The following is a 9,789-nucleotide window of genomic DNA, read 5'->3' as shown; positions in this document are numbered from 1 at the left end:
TCGCACAGGTTTAGCAATTGCTAGCAGCCAGCGGTGATGCAGTATGTTTGTACGGACTTAATAATTACTAGTGATTAGTGAGTGATGATGTGGCATATTTATATGTTCAAGCTTTAGAATTACTAAGGCCGTATTCTTTTACACAAATTATTCTCGGCTTTTGTGGGGACGTTTTATAAGCGGTTAAACGGTATGTTTTTCAAATAAGTCTCTATATGTATACTTTTAATTAGAATTTTCATTTTTTATAGTTAATTTCATCATTTATATCATTAAATAACTATAAAAATAAGATATTTCTTCATCTCTTATCTTCCATCTTTCACCTATAAAAAACACAAACTAATTGCCAGTAGGTTCCAACTATATACAGAGTATAGATTTGACGTCCCCTTTTATTTTTTAAATTTTAAAAATAAACCCTCTCACACATTATTTCCATACCTAAACCTTGAGTGACATCATTATTCGGTCATGTCAATGCAACTAACGTGCTAGAGTTCTACCGTGCCATCTAGATTGACGTGGCAAAAAACACTATTGGTTAGTAACAGAATGGAATGAAAACATGCTCATTATTGCTTTGGGTAAAAGATCAAATCTAAAATAAAGTGAAAAGATTCAAATAAAAATATCTGGTGCATGCCCTATTGCTTTGGGCAAAATTCAAAACCTGAAATTATTGAATTATTTCGCATTGGATTATATTTGCTCCCAAATCTTAGATTCCATCAAATTTACTCAATTACTATTTGGTCTGGTGAACCTGTGGTTCTAGCAGTGCTGGAAAAAATAACTGGATGAAATATCATATTCCAGGAACAGGAGCAGCAGGAGAAAAAAATGCCCAATGAATTCAGCTTTTCAAATTTAAACGACCACACGAATGATTATGACAATTCGGCTATCTTTTGCAACTGAAGCCATAAAATTATAATCTCCGTTGCATATCCAACGCCCAATTTCTGGGCAACTTGATGAGGCAGGTTCTTTCAATAAACATCGAAGTGAACCGGTTGCCATTGCACAGACACGACCAGAGCAGCTAATATTTTCCTATGTTGGCTAAGATGGATGCCACAAACTACTCAACCTGGCCATCTAACAAGGTGGAGACAAAAGTGTGGTCGGCTCTCATGAGCTCGGGCTCGGCGATGACTGCCTCAGCTTGGCTTGTAGAAGCACACCCATTTCGTCAGCTATGGTTTTCTTCTTGGTAGCCATCTGCAAGTAAACGTACAATGTTCAGCATGCTTAGACAGGATCCTGAGTTGTGCTTGGGATATACTGTAACAATTGTGCATCACAAATAAGGAACATGCAAGTTTTGAATATCAGCTACAAGTATTGCTCCCAGTAACTTATTTTTGTCCGTTTATCACATGCATTGATACACATCATGTTTAGCACGATCTAGCACTCTGATTGAACAGATGGGATAGATCTCATATGGGAATCCATAGCTGAATAAATTGTACGAGCTCGCTAACAAGAAACTTGTAGTGGTACTGGAAAAAAGATTTTCTTTTCATGACATAAATACATGGATATTTGATGTATGCGGTTACATTTGTACAGGAAAATCCTGTTACAATGTTTTTGTGCATTTACTTTCATAAAAGGCATATTAAAACTACCATCAAATCATTAAGGACAATTGACCAAAGGGTCAAAGTCTTAAAGAAATTACGAAAGGGAAGCAGACAATGAGAGAGACAAATCTGTTAATATAGTCATGTGTCCTACAAATTACAAAGTTTATGCTACATACCACCATATCAAAATCTACACACTATAATGGACCAAAACATGTGCATGCAATATAATAAAATAACATGTCCATGAGACCATGATATTTAGCAACAAGAAATTTTGTTTTTGGTCAGTCGGCCTTTCAGCCCATTTTGTGCACTTTTGTGTTTGTGGTGATGACCTGGTGGGTTGCACCGATCTATTTGTGTAAATACTAATGATAAAATAATCAAAAGTTGCACTAATTCTAATTATTTGTGTTGGGCACTGGATTCCATCTCGGCATCCAACTTGGGCAGCGACAGTCTGCAAGGCTAATCTAGTGATACAGAAATGGTTCTTACAAACCCCAAAATGATTTCATCTGACCAGCATAAGTGAAGCATGACAAGACTTTGCATGTTCAGAGCACACATGGATGGAAATAATTTTTTGTTCTCCTATGAATTTCATGTCAGGAATCCATTTCAACCATCAGTGGAATCAAAAACGAAAATTACTCATGTCAAAGTGAACTTGTCAATGTTGGCATCCTGAGTGTTTCTATTCAGTTAGGTCACAATAGGAATGCCGGAAAAAAATCTTATTCCCATGGGAATTGAACCATTTATGATAAATTATTGCGAAAATCCTGTAAAATTCATGCAACCCAGGTTCCATACAAGGCCTTAACATTTCAACAAAAAAAGGCATGAAAGAGAAAGCATTTGTCCTTCAGATGGCATAAAAATGTTAAATATATAATGAACAGTTCAATTTGCTGACAAGTCAATACCGTACCTCAACTAGTTCATCAAAATTAGACTTTAGCAAATTAATCTTCCTTTCACAGTATTCTTTGCCTTGAGTCATAGTTTTCTGCACAGAAAGAAAAACATAAGTATACAAAAGGAAGTACAAGTGCAAACAAAAAGAAACAGGATCATTCAAGTACACCAGTAGAAATGTTTTACTTTAGGTGCTGCACTGCTGCGAGACTCACTATGTTGCAGAAGAGTTAAAAGAAAACTACCTACACTAAAATTCAGGAAAAAAATCATTTACATAGGACGACTTTAGAACAATTGATGAAACAATTAACTATTTGCCACTCAAAGTAGTGGCTTTAATATAGCTAATTTCTTGCATCCAACAGGGGTATTTACTTGAAGTGATATGGCTGGACTTACTAGTTTTAGTTTGTTTCCTTTCCCTTTATCTACAAGTGCCTCAGTATAGCCTAGTATTGTGTTATGCCTTAAGCAATAAGAAATATCTAAAGGGGATTAACCCTAAAACTCCAGCCATATCATGTAATATAATAGTAAAGTAGATCTGTGTTCTTCCAGTGGGCCTCGTCGAGCAACAGGGTGGGTACTGGAAACAGCCACCATATGTTCCCATCATATTCTTATGAGGTGACTGAAAGACTCAGGCTTTCACATATTTATATCAGCAAGGGCTATGCTGCAATTTGACCATTGTCAGTTGCCACTACACTAGATATCTCAGGCTTATCATAAAGAAGTTACAGCTTCACATGTTTTTGGAAAAGATCAGCAGGTGATCTGTCCTTCATCCTACTATGTACCACTCTACATATCACAATTAATTATTTGACACTCAATAGACATACACACTAATAAAAACGCCATATCATCCATTTCCTTTGCAATTTTCCCCTAAATACTTAGCCCACCTATTCCTCTTTTTTTTTTTTTTTACTTTTTACCGCTTCCATCCCTAACGGCAACCACGCCTGGTTTTGTTGAACCACCGCAACCAGATCAGATCAAGTAGCCAACACTGGACCACGCCTGATTGACCTCTTCAACCAACACCATAGATCTCTCTGTCTCATACCCTTGTTCATTGTCACCGCCGCTGGATGGGCATGCTGTACAAGACCAAACCCTTGCCAGTGTTGGCACCACCAGCCTTGCTGTGATTGGTCCCAATGAATAGAACGGAAGATAGGCAAGATTCTATATTTCGATTGGAAGTGTCCTGCACCTTCCCATTGATCTCCATATGTGCTTGGTTGCTACATAGCTAATATTCAATCTGCTGTATACATTAGATCACAGCTAAATGGTTCTGGAGATGATTAGTTAGAGAATTAGAGCACATAAGGTTTCAAGTCAGAATATGTTTTGTCATTGATTCAAGATGTTGAGTAGAATAACCAAAATCCCACGTGATTAGACAGGTAGTAAAACTTGGGTTTGTTGTTTAGGAGGGGCATAGCAACGAAAATGGCTAAGCCGGTATGTTATTAAGAGTGTATGTCTATTGAGTGGCAAATACCTCCGGTTGGGAATACATAATGCCGCGCAGCGTCCGCGATGCCATATATTTCCAACCAGATGGAGTGATTGGCAACTCTAGAGTGGCAAGTATTTGAATCCATGCCTAGTTATTTGAAATAGTCGATTTTCCCATTTATCCTCCATCAGGGCCCAATCAAGAAAGCAGGACAGAGGAACCAACAATTGGATCAGTTCATCAGAGGTTCATGCAAAAAAATATGCTTCTATGCTAAGCTGCTGATTGGTCGGTGTTGCTAACTGTCAGAGTGTTAATTCAATCCAACCAGCAATCGTTTTGTAGAATTGAAGAATACAATCATTCCACCCCAATCCAACCAGCAATCGTTTTGTAAAATTGAAGAATACAATCATTCCAACTCATACTACCAGCTTTTTAAAAAAGAGAATTTAACAGTTTTATACTATCAGGTTGAGAAACTTACTTAGTCAATTGAACAATCTAATTTATTCCATACTCTTGTTATCAATTATCATATAGGAGTACCCAGGTGTGGATACCTCGATGAAGTAGCCGGTGCCGACGTCGACGAGGACCTTCTCGGAGTCGTCCAGCGTGCCGGGCACGTACAGGGACGCCGTGAGCGGCACGAGCATCTTCTTCCCTGCGCCAGAAGACCAACCAAGGGTTAAAACCCAACAAAAACAAATCAGACGGCGCGTGGGAGAGAACGAAGAGAAGAAGAAGGGAGGGAGGGGGGTGGGGCGTGCCATGGGGGCGGAGGGAGAGATCGTGGAGCGCGGCGGAGGCGCTCTCGAGGCGGGTGGCGGCGGAGCGGATCTTGGTGAGGCTGTCCTGGAGGAGGTTCACCTCCAGATCCGTCTGCTCCTTGACGGCCTTGAGCTGCTCCACGCTCAGCTTGTCCAGCTCGATCCGCTGCGGGCTCGCCATCGCCGCTTCCGCCGCCGCCGCCGCCGAGGAGGGTGGAGAGGATACGAGGAGGAAGATCGATTGGTAGAGGAGGAAGGGCGAAGCAAAAATAGACGGCCCTCGTTAATATTATGAAATGGGTTAGTCTAAATAATTAGGTTGTAATTAGAAGAAATGCCCCTATAGCTCAGTGGTAGAGCGTCAGTCTTGTAAACTGAAGGTCTGTAGTTCGATCCTGCATGGGGGCATCTCTATTTATTTTTACTCCTTTTCTGCTTTAAAAAAGAAAGCACACTTCTTTATATTTTTCTTCTTTTTCTGGTTTTCTTACCGAAGGAGAAATCATACGACGTATGTATTCTTTAGCATTTCTAGTTCTTGAAACAACTTTTGATGGTATGTTTTCTGCTTTTTTATCAGTGTAGCCTCCACTCCCCACGTATGCATTCTCTCGCATTCTACACTTCCCGTAAACCTGAGCTGCTTGAAGTCTTTGCCAAAATGCACTTCAATTTCATCATTCTACGGCATAGGAGTAGCAACTGAAAACAGCAAATAGCATGGGAAGATAAACAAGCATGGGAAGCGAGTTTATCTGCCCCCTTCACTGTGGTTAATGCGTCACGCAGGAACAGCAGTTCAGGCGCCAGTACAAAACAGACCAGTTGCAATTCCACAGGTGAAAACCCAGTTAAACATCCACACATGCCAGCAATGTGTGCACGAAACGAGCTCCAGAGTTGTCCAATTCTGTAGCAAGAGCAGCTGAGAGCAGGCCACTCTACTACTACAGGCCAAGACCCACGGTCCGGCCGTCTCTCCGGCGCAGGCCAGCTATGTAGTGCTTCTCCAGGTCGGTGTCCAGCTCCTCCTGCTTCTTGGCATCCGACGAGCCCCCGTCCTTGTTGTCGACCCTGCTGCTCTCCTGGGCTGAGCTGCTGCTCTTCACTCCCTACAACAGGCCATAGCCACCAAGGCATCCTCAGACTCTAAAACAGTGTTAGTGCATCGCAGGGTAATAACGGTATATATGTTGCTGGTAAGAGAAACGAAAGTATCAAATGAATTTTGTTTTACTGCAAAGCAGAGCTTGAGGAACAGGGTTTACCATGAGTTTGTTGAATTTCTCTTGGCGCTCCCGGTCGGAAAACATATTTGAGTCCCAGTGAGTACTTGACTGCAGCAAGGGGAATGGGCTTTAATTAGATCATACAGTAAGAAAATAATATGCATGTATAAAGTTATTATGGAAGCAAGAGGATGAACAATAGTCGACTGGTTTGTAAATTTTACCTCCGGAGGATTACTCTTTTTGTTGCCCCAAAGCAGCTTTTTCTTCTGGTCTGTGGACAGGCGCCCAGCGCCAACTCCAAATCCTACAAGGTTTTTATTCACTGCAATGGAGAACATAATGATGATCAATAATTCAAGTACATAACACAAAATTGTTGGCCTATATATTAACATCGTGAATTTTCTCTTGGGTCATTGTTGCAATTCTGTCAACAGTGTAATATTCAGGTAAAACTAAACCTTAGTTTTATTTACATAAAACAGAATGATTTACAGGAGTCCACTTCAAGTTTAGAAAATGCACAATAAAAACTAAACCATCTAACGAGTATAAAAGACTTGAAAATAATGCAGCAATGAAAGGAAAATATCAGCAATAAATTAAGCACATTCATCACCTAATTCGGCAGCTTTCATAGCTGCAACTTTTGCTGCATCAACACTGTTTACAATTCCACCATCTTTAAATACTGATGCAGAGTTAATCATGACTCCATCTGTAAATTCCACTATTTAAATGTGAGACTATATCAATTCCATGAAAATCGTGTTCATAATTTAAAATTCAACTCACCCTTCGAGCAATCAAGTGAAGGTATCTTCCTAGAAGTGTCTACCTTATCATTAAGTTGTGCATTTTCAAAATCTGGCCCAACTGAACTAAATAAACTTCTCTTCTCCCTAATTCTAGCCTCAGGCTCTGCTATGGAACTCATTTTTTCAATTTCCTTGCCAGTTCTCTTATTTAGGGCCTCCTCTTGCTTGGCAGTCTCCTTGTTCTTACTTTCCTTTTCTTCTGGATACCTTCTGCTATTGTGCCCTTGCTTCCTGCCGTCTGAATATTTGTCATGTTCTCCATCATATCTAGGATAATCACGTGAGGGATCTTGCCTTTCTTGGTTCTTACTCCTGTGTTCTCTCCTGACAAGTTTGTCATCATACCTGCTGTCAACATTTCGCCAATCACCACGTGATCTATCAGATGTGCCATCACGCTTTGTACGATCATAGTAAGTGTCAGCCCTTGATTCCCGTTCCGACCGAGAGGTTCTATGGCCCCTGTCATTGTCATCAGCACGCTTATCATGATACCTCCTATAATCATCATGCCTCCTGGATTCACGTGGTGCTCCAGAGGAATGCCTATCAGAATGCCTAACATATTCTTGACCTCTCCCTGATCTGGCATTGCTAGTGTCATTCTCTAGATCTCTTGTGTCATCTTTCCTTCCAGAAACCTCACTCTCTTTACCATTGCCTTCCATGTGCTCAACTGGGCTATGACTCCTCCTACGCTTAGAGTTCATCTTGCAATCAGCAGAACCTACCAAATGGGCAACATTTAAGTCAAAATAACAAGAGGGAGAATTTTAAGTTAGCATTTAGGGGAGAAACCGTTCTTAATATTGGATTTGTCATTTACCAGGAGCACTGCAAGACGTGAATGGGTCACATGAATTAGCACCTAGTACGCGTTTCACAATTCACACTCAATGTATGCAAAGAGAAATGTATTTGGTGGAGAGGTTTGATGTTACACAACAATTAAATCATAAATTCATAACAATAATTCAATTCTATGTTGTGCTCCTAAAATTTCTCTTTATGTTCAGTTTGAATGAACAAGTGCTAGTTAGGCCAGGGAGGAACAAAGTAAACAAATTCAACTTTGATCTTCAATCATATGGATCAACAAAACCATAAACTCTTACCTTAGTTTTTCAAAAAAAAAAAGATGAATATAAGAGACATCAGGACAGAGGGACATTGCCATTACATGATAGAATGACCTATCCTTGAAGAATAGTGAGTTGCATCTGCTAACAGGGTGATTTTGCATGTGAGCTCTGTGGGTCACATGATTTGAGAATTTACAGGATAATTGTTATGCGCATGGTGCTTTAAGGGATGGACAAGTGATTATGTGTTCAAATATCTGCTGTGCGGCTCAAAATCACACAGCGTGTCGGGAAGGCATCCAAAGGATAAGGAAATAAATTGGTTATCCATGCCTGCAATCCGAAATGCCCAAACATGGGTGTTTCTGCACCAAGTGCAAAGTTTATGGACACATACCGATTGTCCCACCACATGAAGTAAGCTCTTGGTTCATGTGGCCCAGTAAAAATTATGGCAACTTTACTCTAGTTGCTACTAAAACTGTGCATTAGAGGTCAATTAGTAAAACACAATATATCAGGAAATAATCAGCATGGCTTATGAGTACCATCTTACAAGCCATAAATTCCCAACAAAACCAATATATGTAAAGCAAAAACTGCAAAATTTAATTTCCCATGCAACACTGCATCGCGTATCAACAATCAAAGGACCATCTGTTACAAGTACAATAGTAGCTATACAGAAATCATACAGTACCGCCTACTGATCACCGATCCTAGACGAAGTATATCAGACAGCACCCCATCGCGTCCATCAAACTAGTCCCTGGCACGAATTAAGCAACATAGCCACGGGCGAACCTAGACGTCGAAACCCCCCCCCCCCCCCTCCAAAATTAGCGGACGGAAAGAGCTGTTATCACTACTAGGGCTAAGACAGAGAGAAAACCTAGCTTCCAGATCTATCAGGGAAGACAAGGTTAGGGCAAAGAGGAAAGGTGTGCAGGCGAGAGAGATAGAGACAGGATGTGCGTGCGTCGGCACGGGTGCTCACCGCAGGATGCCGGGGCGGCTGCTCGCGGCGATGGAGGCCGGCGCGAGCGACGGCGGGCGGAGGAGACGGGGACGACCTGGAGTATTTTGGTTTGGGTCGGGGGAAGGGGAGGGAGCGTTATGTGAGAATGGAGTACCAAATTGTAAATACGTAATTCTACAGTGGGGGCAAAAGGAGTAATGTTAATTCACTCCTTCCGTTCATTTTTTTTTTTAACTAGATTTATATATGTTTTATATATGTGTTTAGATTCATTAGCGCACGTATGAATCTAAGTAGAGAGAATTCCATATATGCCATTGAAATTATACTCGTTTCCTTCTATGTCATGCAAAAAATCAAACTTCCCTCTGTGTCATTCACATAATTTTTTATTCCTTATGTGCCACTGCCGTTAACTTTTCCATCCAACTCTATTAACTTATTTTGCTTATATTTCTTTTATGCCAGTGCACCAAATGACCCGAAAAAATTGATACTTTCGAATAAAATTTGAAATTAAGACAGTAGAATTGAAAATTGATATTTTTCGGATAAATTTAAAATGACCCGCAACATAAATTGAAATTTCGAAAATATCAATTTCCCTACTTTGAAGAGTACTAAAGAGCAATATTTGACCTTAGTCTACCTGCGTATCTTTTTAAAACCTTTTGAAAAATTCCAAAAACTAAAATAGTTTTAAATCTCTGAAAAAATAAACAAGTAAACAAAGTGACGGAAAATCTCTGAAAAATTCCAAGTAGGGAAATTGATATGTTTCAAATTTTCGATTTTATGTTGCGGGTCATTTCAAATTTATTCGAAAATATCAATTTTCAAATTTTATTCGAAAATATCAATTTTCAATTCTATGTTTCAGGTCATTTGGCATGTAGTGGCATAAAAGAA

The 9,789-nt window shown here is 40.0% G+C and overlaps 2 protein-coding genes and 1 non-coding gene across 3 annotated transcripts; 1 reads left to right on the top strand and 2 right to left on the bottom strand.

Annotated features, from left to right (window-relative positions):
* Positions 1 to 849: 849 nt before the first annotated feature.
* On the bottom strand, positions 850 to 5,026 carry LOC102704554 (probable prefoldin subunit 5). The gene is made up of 4 exons (XM_015841932.2): positions 4,770 to 5,026; positions 4,560 to 4,663; positions 2,533 to 2,610; positions 850 to 1,224 (listed from the first exon to the last, which is right to left on the bottom strand). The coding sequence occupies exons 1-4, from the start codon at positions 4,948 to 4,950 to the stop codon at positions 1,135 to 1,137; spliced, it is 453 nt and encodes a 150-aa protein (XP_015697418.1). The 5' UTR covers positions 4,951 to 5,026; the 3' UTR covers positions 850 to 1,134.
* Positions 5,027 to 5,105: 79 nt separating this feature from the next.
* On the top strand, positions 5,106 to 5,177 carry TRNAT-UGU. Its single transcript has one exon. It is a non-coding gene; the product is annotated as a tRNA-Thr (tRNA).
* A 48-nt stretch (positions 5,178 to 5,225) lies between these two features.
* LOC102704278 (pre-mRNA-processing ATP-dependent RNA helicase PRP5) lies at positions 5,226 to 8,999 on the bottom strand. Its single transcript, XM_015841931.2, has 6 exons — positions 8,899 to 8,999; positions 6,797 to 7,546; positions 6,621 to 6,719; positions 6,223 to 6,323; positions 6,038 to 6,106; positions 5,226 to 5,918 (listed from the first exon to the last, which is right to left on the bottom strand). Exons 2-6 carry the CDS (start codon positions 7,527 to 7,529, stop codon positions 5,388 to 5,390), a joined length of 1,533 nt encoding a protein of 510 aa, XP_015697417.1. The 5' UTR covers positions 7,530 to 7,546; positions 8,899 to 8,999; the 3' UTR covers positions 5,226 to 5,387.
* Positions 9,000 to 9,789: the final 790 nt, after the last annotated feature.

Source organism: Oryza brachyantha, chromosome 10 (assembly GCF_000231095.2).
Source record: "Oryza brachyantha chromosome 10, ObraRS2, whole genome shotgun sequence".
Lineage (NCBI taxonomy): Eukaryota > Viridiplantae > Streptophyta > Magnoliopsida > Poales > Poaceae > Oryza > Oryza brachyantha.
This window is presented reverse-complemented; position numbering and strand designations above follow the sequence as displayed.

Coding starts and splice junctions, on each gene's coding strand:
- LOC102704554 (XM_015841932.2), bottom strand. CDS start 4,950: ATGGCGAGCCCGCAGCGGATCGAGCTGGACAAGCTGAGCGTGGAGCAG. Junction 2,611..4,559: donor GCACCGGCTACTTCATCGAG/GTATCCACACCT, acceptor CTTTCTGTGCAG/AAAACTATGACTCAAGGCAA. Junction 1,225..2,532: donor ATTTTGATGAACTAGTTGAG/GTACGGTATTGA, acceptor GTTTACTTGCAG/ATGGCTACCAAGAAGAAAAC.
- LOC102704278 (XM_015841931.2), bottom strand. CDS start 7,529: ATGAACTCTAAGCGTAGGAGGAGTCATAGCCCAGTTGAGCACATGGAA. Junction 6,720..6,796: donor TTCACTTGATTGCTCGAAGG/GTGAGTTGAATT, acceptor TGGAATTTACAG/ATGGAGTCATGATTAACTCT. Junction 6,324..6,620: donor TATGAAAGCTGCCGAATTAG/GTGATGAATGTG, acceptor TCTCCATTGCAG/TGAATAAAAACCTTGTAGGA.